Source organism: Staurois parvus, unplaced genomic scaffold, assembly GCF_062004578.1.
Source record: "Staurois parvus isolate SC_StPar_1 unplaced genomic scaffold, SC_StPar_1.0 ptg000854l, whole genome shotgun sequence".
Lineage (NCBI taxonomy): Eukaryota > Metazoa > Chordata > Amphibia > Anura > Ranidae > Staurois > Staurois parvus.
The window spans coordinates 784,789-804,910 of NW_028318650.1; the positions used below are offsets into that span (position 1 = coordinate 784,789).

Sequence of the window (20,122 nt, forward strand, 5' to 3'; positions counted from 1 at the left end):
CCCAGTGCTGGGATAACAGGTAGGGGGGGGGAGGAACACGGTCCGCACCATGTCCCGGCTCTCTCCTCCTCTCCTTGCTGCTCCCAGTGCTGGGATAACAGATAAGAGGGGAGGGAGAACTCAGTCCGCATCATGTCCCGGCTCTCTCCTCCTCTCCTCGCTACTCCCACTGCTTGGCTGACAGGAGTTGTCACTACTCCTGTCAGCCTAGTAACAGCAGGAAAGCGCCCCCATCCCTACAGTCAGGGGTGTATTTGCTGCGAGGAAAACAAGGCATTTGCCTTGGGTGGCATTTTTCAGAGGGGGCGGCGCCGCCTTCCTGGAAGAAGGGACAACGGTTCTCCTGGGCATCGAGACTGAATGGTGAGTCTCTCTCCTTCTCTGGTGGAGGGGTTTGCAGTGGCATACAGGGGTCCAAGGAGGGGGGGACTGGTGGGCGGTGGGCAGACTGTGTTGCCTAGGGCAGCACAAAATCTAAATACACTTCTGTCTACAGTGAACCATTGCATCTGGGCAACCGCCTCTCCTGGCCACCCCTTGTCCCGGCCCTGATACTGACCAGTGTAGTTCAACAGACTTAGCCAGGCACGCCCCTTTTCTGATCAGACACACGCCCTCTCCACACTGACCAGTGCACTGTGTGGTCCCACAGACTTGGTCAGGCACTCCCCTTTTCTGACCACACTCAGGGGTGGACTGACCATTTGGAAACTTGGGTACTGCCCGAGGGCCCGGGGTCAGTAGGGGGCCCCATGAGATGCCGCTGGTACCTTTTTCATAGGCTTTTTGAGTTTGGGCAAGGACACAGGGGCCCCATGATCACCTATTGGCCCCATGAGTTGTCAGTCCGCCCCTGGACACACTCCCTCTCCACAATGACCAGTGCACTGCGTAGTCCCACAGACCTGGTCAGGCACGCCCCTTTTCTGATCAGACACACACCCTTTTCACACTGACCAGTGCGCTGCGTAGTCCCACAGACCTGGTCAGGCATGCCCCTTTTCTGATCAGACACACCCCCTCTCCACACTGACCAGTGCACTGCGTAGTCCCATAGACCTGTCAGGCACGCCCCTTTTCTGATCAGACACACCCCCTCTCCACACTGACCAGTGCGCTGCGTAGTCCCATAGACCTGGTCAGGCACGCCCCCTCTCTGATCACACTGTCAGCCTTGTAACAGAAGGAAAGCGCCCCCCATCCCTACAATAAACCATTGCGCCCAGGGCAGCCGCCATAACAGCCAGGCTACCAGCATTTTCAGAAGAGGGGTCAGCTGTGACAACCCCTCCGTCTTTCCTCTCCAGACCGGTTTCTGCCAACGAGAAACAAACGAACAAACGCAGGAATATTTCAGCAGTAAAAACTTCCAGAGTACGCCTCGGAAAAATGCCAACGTATTATTTTTTAAGTTCCACATCCCAGCAGATTGTCAGCTCTTGGGGTGAATCTTGTAGATTGTAAGCTCTAAGGAGCAGGACTCTGATTCCTCCTGTACAGGGGCGGACTGACCATTTGGAAACTCTGGCACTGCCGAGGGCCCGGGGTCAGTAGGGGCCCCATGAGATGCCCCTGGTACCTTTTTCATAGGCTTTTTTGAGTTTTGGCAAGGACACAGGGGCCCCATGATCCCCTATTGCCCAGGGGGCCCCATGAGTTGTCAGCCCACCCCAGCTCCTGTGTTCACTTGTAGTGTATCTGTACGGTTTGCCCTCACCTTGTACTGCGCTGCGCACACTGTTGGCGCTATATCAATCCTGTATTATAATAATAACCTGCTGCGCGTCCAGCCTTGGCGCTGCGCCATGACTGGTGAGGATTGCTGGGGGGGGGGAGCGTGCGGAGTGTCACTGGGAGGAGGTGGGATCCTGACATCACACAGGGAAAAAAAAAAAAACCTTTCAGGGAATTGGTGTGTGTGGGCCAGCAAGGGGGAGGAGGAAGGACAGGGATAAGGAGAGGAGCTGTACACACAGCAGGCAGACAGACGCAGGACTGGGGCAGGCAGGACAGGAGATGGAGGTCATAACAGGTAAGAACTTCTACCGAGTTTATAGAAACTTCTCTACTGAAAGTGATACAATGTAACTCCATCTGCCTTGTTATATAATCCTGGGACTCAGCCCCACCAGCTGCTGGGTAGCATTTCACTAGTTGGGAGAAACCTGTTGAGGATCTGCAAGACCAAGAATCTCCCTGGACTAGAGTCCTCCTAGACTACCAGAGTTCTGTAGAACGTGGGGGGTCCAGAACACCCCAACCTCAGAGGATCAGCACTCAAGGAAGGAAGTTGCAGCAGCTGCTGCTGCTGAGGAACCTCAAAGGTCCTGGACAAGCCATGCATGGACTTCTGGTTCCATGGCTGCTGGAGCCTGACACAGAGGGACCTGCTGAGGGCTGTGGGTTTGCAGCAGATGATAATCCAGTTGTTGCGCTGAAACTTTGCTGAGGGTTTGGTTGGGACTTGTGGTTCCACAGCAGCTGAAAAGCTACTGGTTCCTGCAGCTGATCTGATACTGGTCGCTGAGTTTGAACCTTGCTGATGGCCCTGTTCTTGTTGGGAACTTGTGGTTCCACAGAAGCTAATATGCAACCCCTTGCTTTGCTTGAACTTTTCTAAGGTCCTGCTAAGACCTGTGGTTCCACAGGAGTGGGGTACCCACACTTTGCTTCATCTGAACCTTGATCAGATCCTACTAAGACTTGTGGTTCCACAGCAAGCCACACTTTGCTTCATCTGAACCTTTTCTAAGACTTGTGGTTCCACAGCAAGCCACACTTTGCTTCATCTGAACCTTGGCACGGTCCTGCAAGCCACCCCCTACTTCGTTGGAACCTTTCTAAGGGTCTGCTGAGACTTGTGGTTCCACACCAGCTGACAAGCCACCCCCTACTTCATCAGAACCTTGCTAAGGTCCTACTGAGACTTGTGGTTCTGCACCAGCTAACAAGCCACCTCTTCATCCAAACCTTGCTAAGGTCCTGCTGAGAGTTATGGTCCCACAGCTGCTAAGTCACTCCTTGCTTCATCACAACTTTGCGAAGTTCCTGCTGGGACTTTTGGTTCCACAGCAGTGGACAAGCCACCTCTTGCTTCATCCAAACCTTTGCTAAGGTCCTCCTGAGACGTGGTTTCACACCAGCTGACAAGCCACCCCCTATTTCACTGGAATCTTGCTAAGGTTATGCTGAGACTTGTGGTTCCACAGCAACTGACAAGCCACCTCTTGCTTCATCCAAACCTTGCTGGGAGTTGTGGCTCCACAGCAGCTGACAAGCCACGCCTTTCTTCAGCCGAACTTTGCTAAGGTCCTGCTGGGACTTGTGGTTCCATATCAGCTGACAAGCCACCCCTATTTCACTGGAACCTTGCTAAGGTCCTGCTGAGAGTTGTGGTTCCAAAGCTGCTGACAAGCCACCCCTTGCTTCAGCTGAACCTTGCTAAGGCCCTGTTGGGACTTGTGGTTCCACAGCAGCTGACAAGCCACCCCTTGCTTCAGCTGAACCTTGCTAAGGCCCTGTTGGGACTTGTGGTTCCACAGCAGCTGACAAGCCACCCCTTGCTTCAGCTGAACCTTGCTAAGGCCCTGTTGGGACTTGTGGTTCCACAGCAGCTGACAAGCCACCCCTTGCTTCAGCTGAACCTTGCTAAGGTCCTGCTGGGACTTGTGGTTCCATATCAGCTGACAAGTCACTTCTTCATCCAAACCTTGCTGAGGTCCTGCTGAGAGTTGTGGTTTCACAGCAGCCAGTCACCCAATTTTCAAGTCCATTCAAAAGCTTTGCTCTGAAGGAAGTGTTCTATAGACATGCAAAAGTGCTTCATCGTGGAGTTGCCTCTTCCGTCCTGAAATATGTTTTCCTCAACAAAATCCGCAAGGGCCCATTTTTCGCAGGTGTAGAGATTCAGGTTTCCTCTTTTGTTTTTTCTGTTATTGTGCTTTTCGCAGAAACGCACAACAGTCCGTCCAATAATGGTTTCCTATGGGGACACGCTCACATCTGTGCTATTTTCAGCTGCTGCATTTTTGGAAAGGGTCCGGGACTTTTTTTTTAAACGCAAAAAGGTGCAGGTTTTGGTTCAATAGACTTCAATGGAGACGCTGCAGAAAAGCAAGTAGTGCATGTTTGATGCATTTTGTGCAAAAATGCAGCAAAAACGCACTACTTACTTTTCTGCAGCATTTCCATTGACGCCTATAGAACCAAAAATGCAACTATTTTGCATTCAAAAAAAGTCCCGGACCCTTTCTTAAAAAGCACTGCAGGAACGAATCAAAAGCAAACTGCCTAGGTGTGAACCGGCCTAAGGCTAGGTTCACACTGACGCATTTTGTGTTTGATCGGTTTCTGCGTTGCATTTTTTTTTTTTTTCCATTTAATTTTTCTTCTTGCTAGGCAGATTTAAAACACAACGCATCCAAAATACGTCAAAAACACACTGCATGCTTTTCTGCAGCATTTCCACTGAAGTCTGTCGAACCAAAAATGCAACTTTTTTGCATTCAAAAAAGTCTCTGACCCTTTCCGAAAAATCGCATCGGGTCAAAACGCGGAGATGTGATCCTGTCCCATAGGAAATCATGTTAAATCGACTGTAGTGCGTTTGTGCAAGGCGCAAAACGCTGCGGAAAACGCTTAGGTGTGAACCTGGGGTAAGGCAGTGCACCTGCACTGCAGAGCGCTGCAAGCACCATAGTGCCGTACTACACAAGACTCGGGTCTAAATTTGGGGGGTTCTCCTGGGAGCGTTTTGAATGTCGCTCTGCTGCAGCGGCAATCCAGTTGTCACCGTGACATGGCCATAGGTTGTGCTATTAGAATCGCTGGGTGGCATTGGCAGCGTTTATTGGCCCCCTGCAGGACGGCACTGCGGCAGTGCACTGCATTTCTCTAGATTGTGTTATTAAAATAAGGGGATGTCCAGTTTTTGACAAGCTGAGGTGCGTTGGTAGCCCACTGTTTTGTTTTTTTTTGGGGGGGGGGGGGTTGGGGTTTTTGTTTGGGGGGGTTTGGGCTTTTATTTTTGTTTTTTAGGAGGGTTTGTTTTTTGGTTTTTTTTTTTTTTAAATTGAAAGGTTGAATGCCAACGCACATTGACATGAGACCATGCAACTTTAAACGCTGCAAAAGGACATGTATGCCACGCCCTCTGCTCCTATGGGCACAAAATACACCCTTGTCCTCAAATGGTTAATCTGTGCTGCACATGTGCATGAGCTTTCGGCTGCACCTGTCACTGATTAGGTCCGTGTTCATTGACGTGTGTGCGTGTATAGAAGGCATACGTATACCATGCATGCGTCGCTCTGCAGCAGACTTGTTCAGCGCTAACCACAGTTGGCTATTGAGTAACCCAGATCACATTGATGAATGTTTAGCTCCATAGACACAGCCTGGCATCATGGGTGGTACACGCTGACATTTTCCATGAATTCCCGGAATAGTCGGCCCGCAAAATGATGAACAAAGTGCGTTCAGCCGAAAAAAAACCCGGCATTTTTAAGAAGAAAAAACAAAAAAATCAGGGGCGCCAAGGTCAAACATTTTCCAGGGCAACCTGTGCAAACCGCCACTTACTGTACGATCCAGGAGAGGAATTATGTCATAGGCCGCGCTTCTCCAAATGACCAGTTTCCACAAGTGTGCGGTCAGACGCGTAATGCGATAATCGTTCCTCTAGGTGAGCTGCAAAACGTATATTTAACAAAAGAAATTTTTTTTTTTTTCTGTCATTTTGAATCTGACTAAATGATTGGGTTAAAGGAAAACTAGACTGGTTGTGGTCAGTTTCTCTTCCCTCCCTCTTCCCTCCCTCTTCCCTCCCTCTTCCCTCCCTCTTCCCTCCCTCTTCCCTCCCTCTTCCCTCCCTCTTCCCTCCCTCTTCCCTCCCTCTTCCCTCCCTCTTCCCTCCCTCTTCCCTCCCTCTTCCCTCCCTCTTCCCTTTTTTTTCTCCCCTTTTTCATATGAAAGGAACCCCCTTTCATACTGCTCCGTTGGAATAAAAAAATGCATATGCGTTTTTTGCTGCGTTTGTGTACTCCAATCATGCAACAATGAAACCTGGACGTGTGATTCAAAAAAATCCACTGCAGGTAATTTTTTTTTTTTTTTTTTTTTAAATGTATTTTTCCATTCATATCAATGGAGAGGTGCGTTTTTGGTGCAGTTTTTAACCACTTCAGTACTGGGACACTTTCACATCCCCCCCCCAACCTACCCAGGCCAATTTTCAGCTTTCAGCGCTGTTGCACTTTGACAATTACTCAGTCATGCAACACTTTTTATCTTGGATACAGTTTTCTCTTAATCACCACCATTTTTTATTTTTGGTATAAAAATGAGAAAATGTCAAAACATTTAGAAAAATATTTTTTTCTTAGTTTTCTTGGGACAAAATGTATTTTGCTACATTTCTCTGGTAAAAAACACAAATCTGTGTATATTATTTAGTGAACGTTCTAGTGTCTAAAAAATGTTATACATACACTATATTGCCCCAAGTATTGGGCGGCCGGCCTTTCCACACACATGACCTTTAATGGCTCTCCCTGTCTTAGTCCATAGGGTTCAATATTGAGTTGGCCCCGCCCTTTCCACGCACATGACCTTAGTGGCCCCCCAATCTTAGTCCATAGGGTTCAATATTGAGTTGGCCCCGCCCTTTCCACGCACATGACCTTTAATGGCCCCCCAGTCTTGGTCCGTAGGGTTCAATATTGAGTTGGCCCCGCCCTTTGCAGCTATAACAGCTTCAACTCTTCTGGGAAGGCCGTCCACAAGGTTTAGGAGGGTGTCTATGGGAAGGTTGGACCATTCTTCCAGAAGCACATTTGTCAGGTCAGACACTGATGTCGGGGAGGAGGCCTGGCTCGCAGTCTCCGCTCTAATTCATCCCAAAGGTGTTCTATGGGGTTGAGGTCAGGACTCTGTGCAGGCCAGTCAAGTTCCTCCACCCCAAACTGGCTCTCCATGTCTTTATGGGACCTTGCTTTGTGCACTGGTGGGCAGTCATGTTGGAACAGGAAGGGCCATCCCCAAACTCTTCCCACAAAGTCAGAAGCATGAAATTGTCCAAAATGTCAGCCTTAAGAGTTCCCTTCACTGGAACTAGGGGGCCAAGCCCCAACCCCTGAAAAACAACCCCACACCATAATCCCCCCTCCACCAAACTTTATACTTGGCACAATGCAGTCAGGCAAGTACCGTTCTCCTGGCAACCGCCAAACCCAGACACGTCCATTTGGATTGCCAGACAGAGAAGCATGATTGGTCACTCCAGAGAACCCGCCTCCTCTGCTCTAGAGTCCAGTGGCGGCGTGCTTTACACCACGGCATCCGACGCTTTGCATTGCACTTGGTGATGGAAGGCTTGGATGCAGCTGCTCGGCCATAGAACCCATTCCATGAAGCTCTCTACACACTATTGTTGGGCTCATCTGAAGGGTACACCAAGTTTTGAGGTCTTTAGCTATTGATTCTGCAGACAGTTGGCGACTCTGCGCACTGTGCGCTTCAGCATGCGCTGACCCCGCCCTGTCATGTGACGTGGCCTACCACTTGGTGGCTGAGTGGCTGTTGTTCCCAGCTGCTTCCACTTTGTTATAATCCCACTAACAGTTGAGCGTGGAATATTTAGTAGCCAGGAAATGTCACGGATGGACTTACTGCCCAGGTGGCCACCTATCATGGGACTACGCTTGGAGTCACTGAGCTCCTGAGAGCGACCCATTCTTTCACATAGTACTAAAAAGTTAAACAGGAATTTATAGATTTAGAATCTGTCAGATTTTGGTTACACGATGACGTTCTGTCATATTCTCTGTCCATGTAATCTTAGGAAGGAAGTGAGTAGAATGCATTTCTTAACGTGTCTGAAATACCTAATTCAGTGGGATGATACGTGGGCACTGAGAGAGAGAGAGACTACTGTGCACCTTTAGCATGCCAAAAATAACAAGAGCCTGAAGTATTCCTGTAGTGCTCATTTACTTGCATCCAGAGGCTCCATCCGCCAAAGTGTTGGAATGAGCCATTGCAAGATAAACAGGAGCTGGATGTGATTCGGCGCTCATTCCTGTGAACATGAAGCCCAATGCAAGTCGCATACAAAGATATCCAGTCAATCAGACAGACAAATAGTCCCCCTTCCTCATAGTCCCAATCCATTTCCTGCTGTAAAGACTGTGCAGTCCAGTCGGCACCAGACTCTGACCACACTGGCCAGTGTGCTCTGTAATGTAACAGACCTTGTCGTGCGTGCCCCCCCCCCCCTGCTGTCGTGCGTGCCCCCCCCCCCCTGCTGTCGTGCGTGCCCCCCCCCCCTGCTGTCGTGCGTGCCCCCCCCCCCCCCTGCTGTCGTGCGTGCCCCCCCCCCCCTGCTGTCGTGCGTGCCCCCCCCCCCTGCTGTCGTGCGTGCCCCCCCCCCCTGCTGTCGTGCGTGCCCCCCCCCCCTGCTGTCGTGCGTGCCCCCCCCCCCCTGCTGTCGTGCGTGCCCCCCCCCCCTGCTGTCGTGCGTGCCCCCCCCCCTGCTGTCGTGCGTGCCCCCCCCCCCTGCTGTCGTGCGTGCCCCCCCCCCCTGCTGTCGTGCGTGCCCCCCCCCCCCTGCTGTCGTGCGTGCCCCCCCCCCTGCTGTCGTGCGTGCCCCCCCCCCCCTGCTGTCGTGCGTGCCCCCCCCCCCTGCTGTCGTGCGTGCCCCCCCCCCCCTGCTGTCGTGCGTGCCCCCCCCCCCCTGCTGTCGTGCGTGCCCCCCCCCCTGCTGTCGTGCGTGCCCCCCCCCCCCTGCTGTCGTGCGTGCCCCCCCCCCCCTGCTGTCGTGCGTGCCCCCCCCCCCCTGCTGTCGTGCGTGCCCCCCCCCCCTGCTGTCGTGCGTGCCCCCCCCCCCCTGCTGTCGTGCGTGCCCCCCCCCCCCTGCTGTCGTGCGTGCCCCCCCCCCTGCTGTCGTGCGTGCCCCCCCCTGCTGTCGTGCGTGCCCCCCCCCCCTGCTGTCGTGCGTGCCCCCCCCCCCCTGCTGTCGTGCGTGCCCCCCCCCCTGCTGTCGTGCGTGCCCCCCCCCCCTCTATACTGGCCAGTGCCAGGACAAGGTCAACCAGTGCTCAGGGCAAAGATGCCAAACTGCACCCCCCCCCCCCCCCGCCCATTCCCATTCGTGATGTGCAGGTTTAGGGGCTCCAACGCCGCCCAGCAGTCTCTCATTTGTCAAAAAGCACTGTGCAGATCAGCTAGAACACTGAGCACATGCTTGCTTTGATGGCTCTCTCCTGGACACTTCTCCACTCGGCGGTGCGGGCTGTGCTCTCGCTCTCCCCCTCCTCCTTCCTGCTAGTGCAGCTCCTGTGTGTCTGAACTCCACCACCAGATTGTTAATACAGGAGGAAGGAGGAGGAGGGGGGAGAACACAGTCCGCACCATGTCCCGGCTCTCTCCTCCTCTCCTCGCTGCTCTCAGTGCTGGGCTGACAGGAGTAGTGATGCCTTTGTCACTACTCCTGTCAGCCTTGTAGGAAATCGCCCCTATCCCTACAGTAAACCATTGCGCCCAGGGTAGCCGCCCCTCCAGCCCACCCCTTGTCCCAATACTGGACATGTACAATATATGTGTAAAGTGTTGTGTAAATTGCCGGCGCTATAAAAGTACCTGAAATAAATAAATGTACTCTGTAGTTCAACAGACTTGGCCGATCTCACCCCCTCTCCACACTGACCAGTGCACTGTGTAGTTCAACAGACTTTTCTGATCACACACCCCCTCTCCACACTGATTCTAATATATAATGTATACTGATTGGTACCGAAACCTGATAAAATGAACATAAAGTTCATTTTATGTTGTTGCACTTTGAATGACAATTGTGTGGTCATGCAACACTCTACCCATATAAAAAAAATTTTTTTTGTTGTTTTTTTTTTTTACATTGAGCTTTCTTTTGGTGGTACTCAAAAGCGGATTTACTTCTCCCACCCCCCTCCACTTGCATATTTGGCATCTTTCTTGGAGGGAGGGGGAGCGGGTACCTGGTTTTGACAGGTACCCGCTCCCACCTCCGGCTCAGTTCGCCATGGAGAAGTGAGCCGGAAGTTCAGCCCCCTCCTCCCTCCCGCAGTCTCCTGGGAACTTTCACAATCGGAAGGAGCAGCGTAACTCGCGTATGGTAACCAGGCACCAGGCTGTGAAGCCGCAAGATGTCAGAGCCGGGTGCCCACAGTTGAGAAGCTGGCGCCGTGGAGGAGAGAAGGGGAGAAAGGACGGCGCGGGGGAGCACATCACTGGACCCCGGGACAGGTGAGTGTGTTTATTAAGTCAGTTGATACAGTTCTTGCTGCTGACATTTAATAAACCCTAAAACAGCTGGAACTCCACTTTAATCACCACTGGGTATTTTTGTTTTTGTTTTTTGTGCAAAAAATAAAAGCACCAAAATGTTAAGAAAAAAATTTTTTTTTTGTTTCTATTATAAAATTTTGCAAACAGGTAATTTTTTTCTCCTTTACTGATGTAAGTTGATGAAGCTGCACTGATAGGCAGCACTGATGGGCACTGAGGTGGCACAGATGGGCAGCAATGATGAGGTGGCACGGATAGGGGGCACTGATGTGGCACAGATAGGCAGCAATGATGGGCATGGATAGGGGGCACTGATGAGGTGGCATGGATAGGGGGCACTGATGAGGTGGCATGGATAGGGGGCACTGATGAGGTGGCATGGATAGGGGGCACTGATGAGGTGGCATGGATAGGGGGCACTGATGAGGTGGCATGAATAGGGGGCACTGATGAGGTGGCATGGATAGGGGGCACTGATGAGGTGGCATGGATAGGGGGCACTGATGAGGTGGCATGGATAGGGGGCACTGATGAGGTGGCATGGATAGGGGGCACTGATGAGGTGGCATGGATAGGGGGCACTGATGAGGTGGCATGGATAGGGGCACTGATGAGGTGGCATGAATAGGGGGCACTGATGAGGTGGCATGGATAGGGGGCACTGAGGTGGCATGGATAGGGGGCACTGAGGTGGCATGGATAGGGGGCACTGAGGTGGCATGGATAGGGGGCACTGAGGTGGCACAGATAGGCAGCAATGATGGGCATGGATAGGGGGCACTGATGAGGTGGCACAGATAGGCAGCAATGATGGGCATGGATAGGGGGCACTGATGATATGGCATGGATAGGGGGCACTGAGGTGGCATGGATAGGGGGCGCTGAGGGGGCATGGATAGGCGGCGCTGAGGGGGTGGCACAGATAGGCGGCGCTGAGGGGGTGGCACAGATAGGCGGCGCTGAGGGGGTGGCACAGATAGGCGGCGCTGAGGGGGTGGCACAGATAGGCAGCAATGATGGGCATGGATAGGGGGCACTGATGAGGTGGCACGGATAGGGGGCACTGATAGGCGGTGCTGATAGGGAGCACTGAAGGGCACTTTTGGTGCTGCACTGATGATCAGTGCAGATGTCTGCCTTGATAGTTACCAGCAATACTTTCCTCATGCTGTGACCGTGTGAGGGAAGTACTGCCAACAACTACCAAATGTATTTATTTGGTGGTCTGCTGTGATTGGACTGAATTGGAAATAAATTAGCTGCTAAAAGTGCTTAAAAAAAAAAAAAAAAGTTTAATATCGCTTCAAAGCAGGACCCCAGCCAAAACCTTGGTTTGGTGGGTGGAGAGGGTTCGAACCTCTCCGCTGTATACAACTTCATTTTGTAAAGTGCTGTGCAAACTTTGGGCAATATATAAATCCTGTATAAGATATTCTTGTTGTTACTATTTTATTTATATTGGGCAGCACAGTGGCTAAATGGTTAGCACTTCTGCCTGGCAGTACTCGGGTCGTTGGTTCAAATCCCAAACACAGCACCACCTGCCTGGAGTTTGCATGTTCTCCCTGTGCCTGTGTCGGTTTCCTCCGGGTACTCTGGTTTCCTCCCACACTCCAAAGACATGGTGGGAGGTTAATTGGATCCTGTCTACATTGGCCCTAGTATGTGTATGTATGACTGTGAGTTAGGGACCTTAGATTGTACGCCCCTCGGGGGCGGGGACTGATGTGAATGTACAATATATGTACATTGACGGTGGATATATAAGTACCTGTAATAGTGATCTATATCCAGTATGTATGAGATGGAGGTGATGTCATGGAGTGTTCTAGGGCTGAGAGCGGTGCTGTTACAGAACGTTGGGCAGAGATGATGGAGTCGTTGTGTCCGGGGTCGGGCACGCTGGCAGGGATGAGGGCGAGGTGTTGGCAAGATATGGGCAGAGACCTAACATCTCAGGAATTCATGAGGACATCATGGAGGGGGAGGGGACTCTGTAACAATGTATCCATTGTACCATCTTCTCGTGTCTTCCCTCAATTATCGAATCTGTCATCTGTAGGAGCCAAATTATCCCGATCCTGATCAGCGACTGCAACCATGAAAGGACAAATTGTCTGTTATAGAGGCTTCGTGTGTGTGTGTGTGGGGGGGGGGGGTTAATTTAAAATGATGATCTTATATTCTTTTTATCAATGCATAAATATTTGAAGGGTCAGTCCACCCAAAACTGATAATCAAGTGTTACACCACTGGTGAGATCTCTATGCACAGTTCCCGGGTCTGTACACCCGCTGTGCCCATTATGAGGGGTTCCCACCATCCCTTTGCTGAGTTCCCGGGTCTGTACGCCCGCTGTGCCCATTATGAGGGGTTCCCACCATCCATGTGCCGAGTTCCCGGGTCTGTACGCCCGCTGTGCCCATTATGAGGGGTTCCCACCATCCCTGTGCCGAGTTCCCGGTTCTGTACGCCCGCTGTGCCCATTATGAGGGGTTCCCTCCATCCCTGTGCCGAGTTCCCGGGTCTGTACGCCCGCTGTGCCCATTATGAGGGGTTCCCACCATCCCTGTGCCGAGTTCCCGGGTCTCTACGCCCGCTATGCCCATTGAGGGCTTCCCTCCATCCCTGTGCCGAGTTCCCGGGTCTGTGCGCCCGCTATGCCCATTATGAGGGGTTCCCACCATCCCTGTGCCGAGTTCTCAGGTCTGTACACCCGCTGTGCCCATTGTGAGGGGTTCCCACCATCTCTGTGCTGAGTTCTCAGGTCTGTACACCCGCTGTGCCCATTGTTTTCTTTATATAACACAGAATTTTACAGGAGGAGCTGGAGCACACCAAGGTGGGCAGGGACACCAAGAACTCCCAGGTGTGCAGGAGCAGAGTCAGGAATTGCTGCAGGGAGGTCCTTGTGTCAGTACACTGTCTGGTACTTCTCACAGAGATCCCAGTACTGTCCTTGACTACCCCTTCATCCTCTGTTCTCCCTGGAAGGACAGCACCATCTTTTTCTCAGGGTCACCATCTACTCCCTGGACTGAGATGCCAGCTCAGAGATGACACAATCCTCTATAGCCTGGTGCCTGTGCAGTGCTTGGCTGTGTTTAGAAATGTCTGACACAGGTCTGCCCCTGTTGCAGCCTCTTATCTTGTGACTTGCTATGAAGTTACAATGTATAGTCTGATCACTGGGGGTGGGGGGGGAGACTGAGAAAATGCTACTTTTTGCCTGCAGCAAACTGATGACAACTCAGCCTAGGCAAAGTTACTTACTGGAGATCAATGACTGACTTTTTAGCAATAAAAGGTGGAGTTCTCTGGAAAATGATACCGTTGCTGTATAATGTGACCTTCAGGCTCCATTCACACATGCGACTTTGGGGTTCAAAGTCGCATGAAAAGTCACCCCCTATGTTTCCCAATGGGTACCATTCATATCTGTGCGACTTCAAGCCGCAGTGACTTCAAAGTAGTTCCTGCGCTACTTGCATGCGACTTGAGGGCCATAGACTTTAATGCAAACCCTCCAAAGTCACATGAAAGTTGCACCTGAATGTTGTACATGTGACTTTGTACAGAAGAAACAATTATCCTTAGTCAAAGCCAGAGTAGCACTCATCCAAAGTCGCAATGAAATCGCACAGTTTTGAAGTCACGCCAGTGTGAATGGAACCTCAAGCTAAGTAAGTTCGTGGCTGGTCACTTGAACTATAACATGTTGCTGCAGAACATGGCGGAATCCCTGTAATCTAATGGCGGTCTTCTTCATCTTTCAGCAGTGGACTCCTTGGCAGGACTCCTAGCTCTGCCGCAGGAACCAGATGGAAAGGACGCAGAGCGCCAATCGCTGTTTCTGGTGTCGCTGGCAAGATCGGACGCAGAGAACCTGGTGCACGATTATGTAGGTTTGAGCGTTGTATGGAGATGTACATAAGCCGTGTAAAGGCCGTGTTCCCACAGCCACCCGACATGAAGCCCATGTAACACCCGACATTGATCAACCTCTAAATCCATTCATTCTGTTTTCTTCTTGGATCTTCATATATTTCTCCCAGATGTGTGCAGCTTCCTGTAATAAAGACCGCTCCCGGCTGCTCTCTGCCTTTGTGCAGGGGGATTGGTCTTGACTCCGCCCCCTCCTGTAGTGTTTTTTTTTTTTTTTTTTGAAGTCTATTACACACAACGCAATCTGCTGCGGGCAAGAGAAGTCCCTATTGTGAACTAGATCCATAGCAAATCGTGTTAAATGAACCGTTCTGCGTTTCTGCAAACTGGAAAACGCACTGAAATCCACATAAGTGTGAACCTAGAGCAAAAGGTGAAAAAAAAAGGGGGGGCTGGGAAAACCAAAAACTGCTGCATCAGTGAAGGGGACAAACCGCATCATAGGTCATTTTTTATTTTGCCCTTCACGATATTTTATGCCTTGCCCATTTCTACTAGTAGGCCCCGCCCTTTGCTATTCAAATAGCAGTTGCCATAGCCTCTAGTGCCCATTGAGGCTTTGGCATTTGGCCATTCGCTGACAGAAGGTGAAGCTTAGCACCTGGATCAACAGGACATAATTTCCCAAATGACCATACCCAAGCTTCTCAGTAGATCAGAGGTAATGGGCACTGCATTGTGGGATGTGGTTGGGGCACGTTTATGCCATATCAGAGTGTTCATTATTGCACAGGAGGTTTGAGGGCCCAAAAACTGGTCGCTTGATTTGTCTCCACTGAAGAGAGATGTCTTCCTTTTGCCCTTCAGTCTTGGTCAAGGTCATAATTAATTTCCATTGTGACAGATTTAGATCTAAGCTGTGTGCTGGATATTTTTAGACTGTTAGACATCCTCTTAAACTTGTAAAATTTCCCCTTGGTGACTTAAAGCTCCTAAAATATTTTGGCCTGGTATGGCAACTCTCTAACATTTTTCTCTCCACACAGCTCAGCCAACAAGGTCCTCCATTCTCCGACAACGCCAATCCTCCAACATTAAAGATGGATGATATACCCGTCCTGGATAGGACAAAACTCCCTTTGTCCCCCTGGAAGCGTCTGTCCATGAGCCTTTCCTCCTTCTTGTCCTTCAGAGGTTGGTTTGCTTCTGTCCTCGACTGGCAGAAGTCGCTTAATCCTAACTCTCGGAAGCTTCTTAAAAGTCTTGAAATCTCCAGAAATAATTCCCTGGCAATAAGCTCAAACCTTGGTACTCTTCTTGGGCAAAACGACCTCCCCGCTCCATCTTCACCAACGGTTTCCACCACTTACAAGCAGAAAGTTGCTGGCTACATGGTTTGTAAAAATTATTATGACTGGCTTGTACAAGCTGAGAAGGACTTGATCATTCTTGTAGCAGAGAGCTCCGTGTAGACCTCTTCATGTTGAAATCTTCTGATGTAACTCCTGCGCAACATCTAGTTTAGACCTGCCTACCTCACTGAGGATAACACTTCTAGATCAATGCTTCCATGTCAGCCGTCTCAATACATTGAGTGAGGTCTTCTAAAATTTGCTTTGAATGTCACCCCCAGTAACTAAACAATGGTCCTTTTTAGATTTGTGAAAATGGACCTCTTATGAGAACAGTTTCATTGTCTCAGAATTCCTGCTGTGTGTTTTTAAGATTTGATAGGTGACCTGGTTCTGTGCAAGACTCCTCAGTCGTTTTTAAAGGTTCCGCGAACCTAGTTGGAAAGTCTTCTCCTTTTTAAGAACTCCTTTATGAAGGGCCACCTAACTTTGTAACTTTCCCAGAACATGAACCAAACAAAGCAAATCGTCCAGACAGTGAAGAAATCTTTCAACATTTGTTTCTAGGAACTTGAAAGGTTCCTCAAGTACATCTCTTTGAGATTATGAAGATGCATTTAAAGCTCGTTTTAGTTAAACAGGAGAAACTCCTTCCTGAAGAACCACTTAACTTTGCCAGTACGTAAAACAAACAAACCAGCCCAGCGCAACGAGGAAGCGGAAATTCATTTATTTGGAAATTTGTTTTTAGGGAACTTTTAAAGGTTCTTTAAATATGTCTCTGGGCTATTCTGAAGATGTATGTAAACCTTTTTCCAGTCAACACAGAGGCCCACCTTCTCCACACGTAATCCACTGGAATTTCTTTTATTTATAAAGACAATTTTTACTGAAATCAATTCCACTGAGATTACCGTGGCTCAGGAGGGAATGTTGCTGAAAGACTGAGGTATGACTGGTTTTTAAAAACACAAATGTGAGGATTTGGGTTACAACTGGTAGGCAGCCGAGCCCTCCGGTATAGTGACACAAAGGATTTGTTGGTTTTTCGAATGACTGACGAGTCTTCGATTTTACAGGTTTATATACAAAGGACATGCGGTTTTAATATTACTGTCTAAACCCTCAGTCATTCTTTCAACACTGTATTCTGCTTTCCAATTTGTGTGAAGTATTTTCTAAGTATCGGGAATTGGCAATCTATTTGTACCAAAGCTCTACATAAAAGTTTTTTTAATGTACCTTTTTTTAGTAATAAAATGTTTGCAAAAATATATGCATTGTGGATAAATTTTACTTTTTTGTTTTTTATTTTTTTTTTAGCTTGAAAAGTAGTTCTGTGGTCTGATAACCAAGTATCAGACCACAGAAAAAAAGTCTTAAAAAAAAGAATAATTTCTAATATAAATGTTGTTTTTATACCCTTTTTCAGTTTTAAACAGAATGTCAAAGGATTAGAACCACGGTTCAGTATTTTTCTGTCTGTCCTCACTGTGGACATTCACCTTCTCTATTTGCCCCACTGACTGCCATCTTAAATCCAAAAAAGTGTTGGGAAATCCAGTTCTCATTAGAACAAGGGAAGTCTTACAATGGCAACACCTGTTCCTTTGAATTCGCCGCACTTTTGTTGAGTTTACCTCCTCGCTTTTTGTTGCATTTCTGGGACTGGAATTGTAGAGAAATCTCATCAATGGGACACACATAGCAAAAAATAAACAAGGGTTTTAATTGGTGGCAGTAGCAGGCAGTCAGGTGGAGTACCATGATGGCTACCTTAGGCCCCTTTTCTCCAGCAGGTCCGCCCGCTCAGTGGGGTATCTGTCCGCTGATCCTCGCTGACCAGGCGGATGACAGGTGCCTAAGCAGACACGGGCACAGCCTACTTTTCTCTATAGGTCTTCAGTTGTAAACTGACCGCCTGTCCGTTTTACACCCAATTGTCATCTGATCTGCTGGATGAAAGGGGAATGGATCCCCCATCTGTCTGTTTTTAGCAGATGCAGGTGGGTGTAAACTGACACATGTCCACTTATATCCGCCGCTCCATATAGGACAGGGGTGTCAAACTGGCGGCCCTGCCAGCTGTTGCGAAACTACAAGTCCCATCATGCCTCTGCCTTTCGGAGTCATGCTTTTAATTGTCATTCTTGCAATGCCTCATGGGACTTGTAGTTTGGCAACAGCTGGAGGGCCGCCAGTTTGACACCTGTGATATAGGACAATGGCTGTTCCAATTGGGTCCGCCTGAAACTGACAGGCGGACAAAATCGGTCAACCTTGTGAAAGGGGTCTTAGTCACACCCAGCCCCTCCGGTGATAAATCTAACGAAGGTGATTTGGATGGGATGATATTGTATGTAAAGTTGCTCCCAAATAGATCCCATTAAATGTAAGTCTTTTATCAAAGCAATGCAAGGGTTTCAGCAGGGCTGCTCCAGGACTTGAGACTACTGGGACATCTTTGATGAAATCCAAGGGTCAAGGGGGCTGGAAAGTTTTAATCCAAGAAACTTTAAAGCTAATGCACTTGGGGGGGGGGGGCAGGCTCTGCTACCTTCATCAGAGCTCGGATTACTTTTGCACCAACAAAATCAATACTTGGGTGGGTAAACCCATGGGTATTGGATTATTCTATTGGAAAGACTACTTCTGGTGGCCATTGGCTAAATCCTTTTCCAATAAATATTTTCCCTGCTGTAGTCTTTTTATTGACCCATCAACCACTGGACGTGAGACTACTGGGACATCTTGGAAGAAGTCAAGGGGTAAACAAAAGTACCACACCATAACTGACAAAGACTGAAATGCTTTAATCCAAGAAACCATAATCTAATGCACTTCGGGGGCCAGGCTCTGCCACCTTCATCAGAGCTCAGAATACTTTTGGAACAATGAGATCAATACTTGGGTGGGTAAACCCATGTATTGAATTGTTCTATTGGAAAGACTACTTCTGATGGCCATTGGTTAAATTCCTTTTCTAATAGACTTTCTCTGCTGTAGTCTTTTTATTGACCTGTCAAACGCCTGGAGTAATTAGACTGAAATTGTCCATAGATGAGTTGAAAGTTTTTATTCGTTTCTCACATTAGTGTGCCAACTGCGACGTGATTTTTTTTATGCTGCAATCAAAAGTACCTGATGCAACCAGCTTGATTTTTCTTTTAGAAAGACAAAACAAATGATGGCACAATCGTATGAACTATTTTTAGTTTTTTTGATTGACTGAACGTTCAGTTTTACGTCGTCTATAGCCTGCCTAAGACGAGAGGTAACCCAATCAACAGACGCAAAGTGGCGCGCCATTTCCTTGGTGCTTCGGTGTAGAGTTGAGTACTGAGGATTGTGAAGGAGGGGACAGATGTGGCGGAGAAAGGTCTCTGGGAGGCGATTTTGAGTGTTTGTTTGGAAAAGCCAAAACTGATATGATAAAGCACTGAAAAGTAAAACCTGTGCTCACAGGGGAAAAAGCAACTACTCTACCAACCTTTTTACTATGGAAAACCCTTGACAAAGATTTTTAGCTTCAGAGAACCCTTGCTAATGATTATTATAGTTACAGCTCACTGTACATTAATGTGATGGTTTGTGTGAAGAATGCTCCTTACATTTCTGGTCATTGGGAAAAATCCCCCCCCCCCCCCCCCTGAGAGCCAGAAATTGCTTATTGTCTGAGGAACCCCTAGCAACCTCTGAAGGAATCCTGGTTGAGAAACCCTATACAAGACACAGAAACCGCAGGGCCAAATGGAGCATGGAAGCTGTGAACCTGGTATAGAGATTTGATGGCTTCAATTCTTTGAGTAACCAGTCCAGAGCAAGTACGCAGATTGGAGTTCTGCCTTTAGAGTCTGGATTGCACTCCCTTTTTTTTTTTTTTTTTTTTTTTTTTTTTTTCTCTCCATTTTGAGTAAATTTTCCTCCCCTTGTCACAGGTGCAGGAGGGAAGAGAAAATCACCCCAAAGGAGTCACAGGAACTTTCTCCACTCTTTCCAAACCTAAGAAAAGTGTGGAACTGGAGTTCTCTTGTAATGATCTGAAAGCTCCATCCAAGTGTCTTAAAATTTTGAAAACTGAGACAGCCAGGAAATCCGCATTTCCAGAGGAGGATTTGCAATGGCGGCGACCCTATGTCTCCCATTACAAATTTTCTTAAGCCTTCTACATACAGACACTTAACTCCTAATTCTATCCTGACATTTGCAAAAAAAAAAAAAGTGGAATAGATTTGACTCCATTCTCCTAAACCTAGTTGAAGCCTATGAGGGAGAGAATGTCCATTTCCATCTCCGGCTTCTCACAGCGGTAAATTTGGTTCATAATAGATCCCCTTTTAATTCACTGAAATTCTTTTGTATAAATGTGTCTGTGGACATTAGCGTCAGCTTTATATAAACCACTTTGTGAAGTTTGATTATGACATTCCAGAGAAGATTTATTTTCTCTGGGCGGCTGGTTGTTATGTATCAGGAATGTGAGCTGCCCCTCTGAGAAGAAGCAGATGAGCTTCAAGAAGAATTTTATATGATCATAAACTTTATACAGATTGCTGCCTCAG

At 48.9% G+C, this 20,122-nt stretch overlaps 1 protein-coding gene across 1 annotated transcript; it reads left to right on the forward strand.

Moving 5' to 3' along the window:
• Nucleotides 1-1,917: 1,917 nt before the first annotated feature.
• On the forward strand, nucleotides 1,918-16,834 carry LOC149443519 (cardiotrophin-1-like). The gene is made up of 3 exons (XM_089655601.1): nucleotides 1,918-2,032; nucleotides 14,100-14,224; nucleotides 15,255-16,834. Exons 1-3 carry the CDS (start codon nucleotides 2,017-2,019, stop codon nucleotides 15,678-15,680), a joined length of 567 nt encoding a protein of 188 aa, XP_089511727.1. The 5' UTR covers nucleotides 1,918-2,016; the 3' UTR covers nucleotides 15,681-16,834.
• The last annotated feature ends 3,288 nt before the right edge of the window (nucleotides 16,835-20,122 follow it).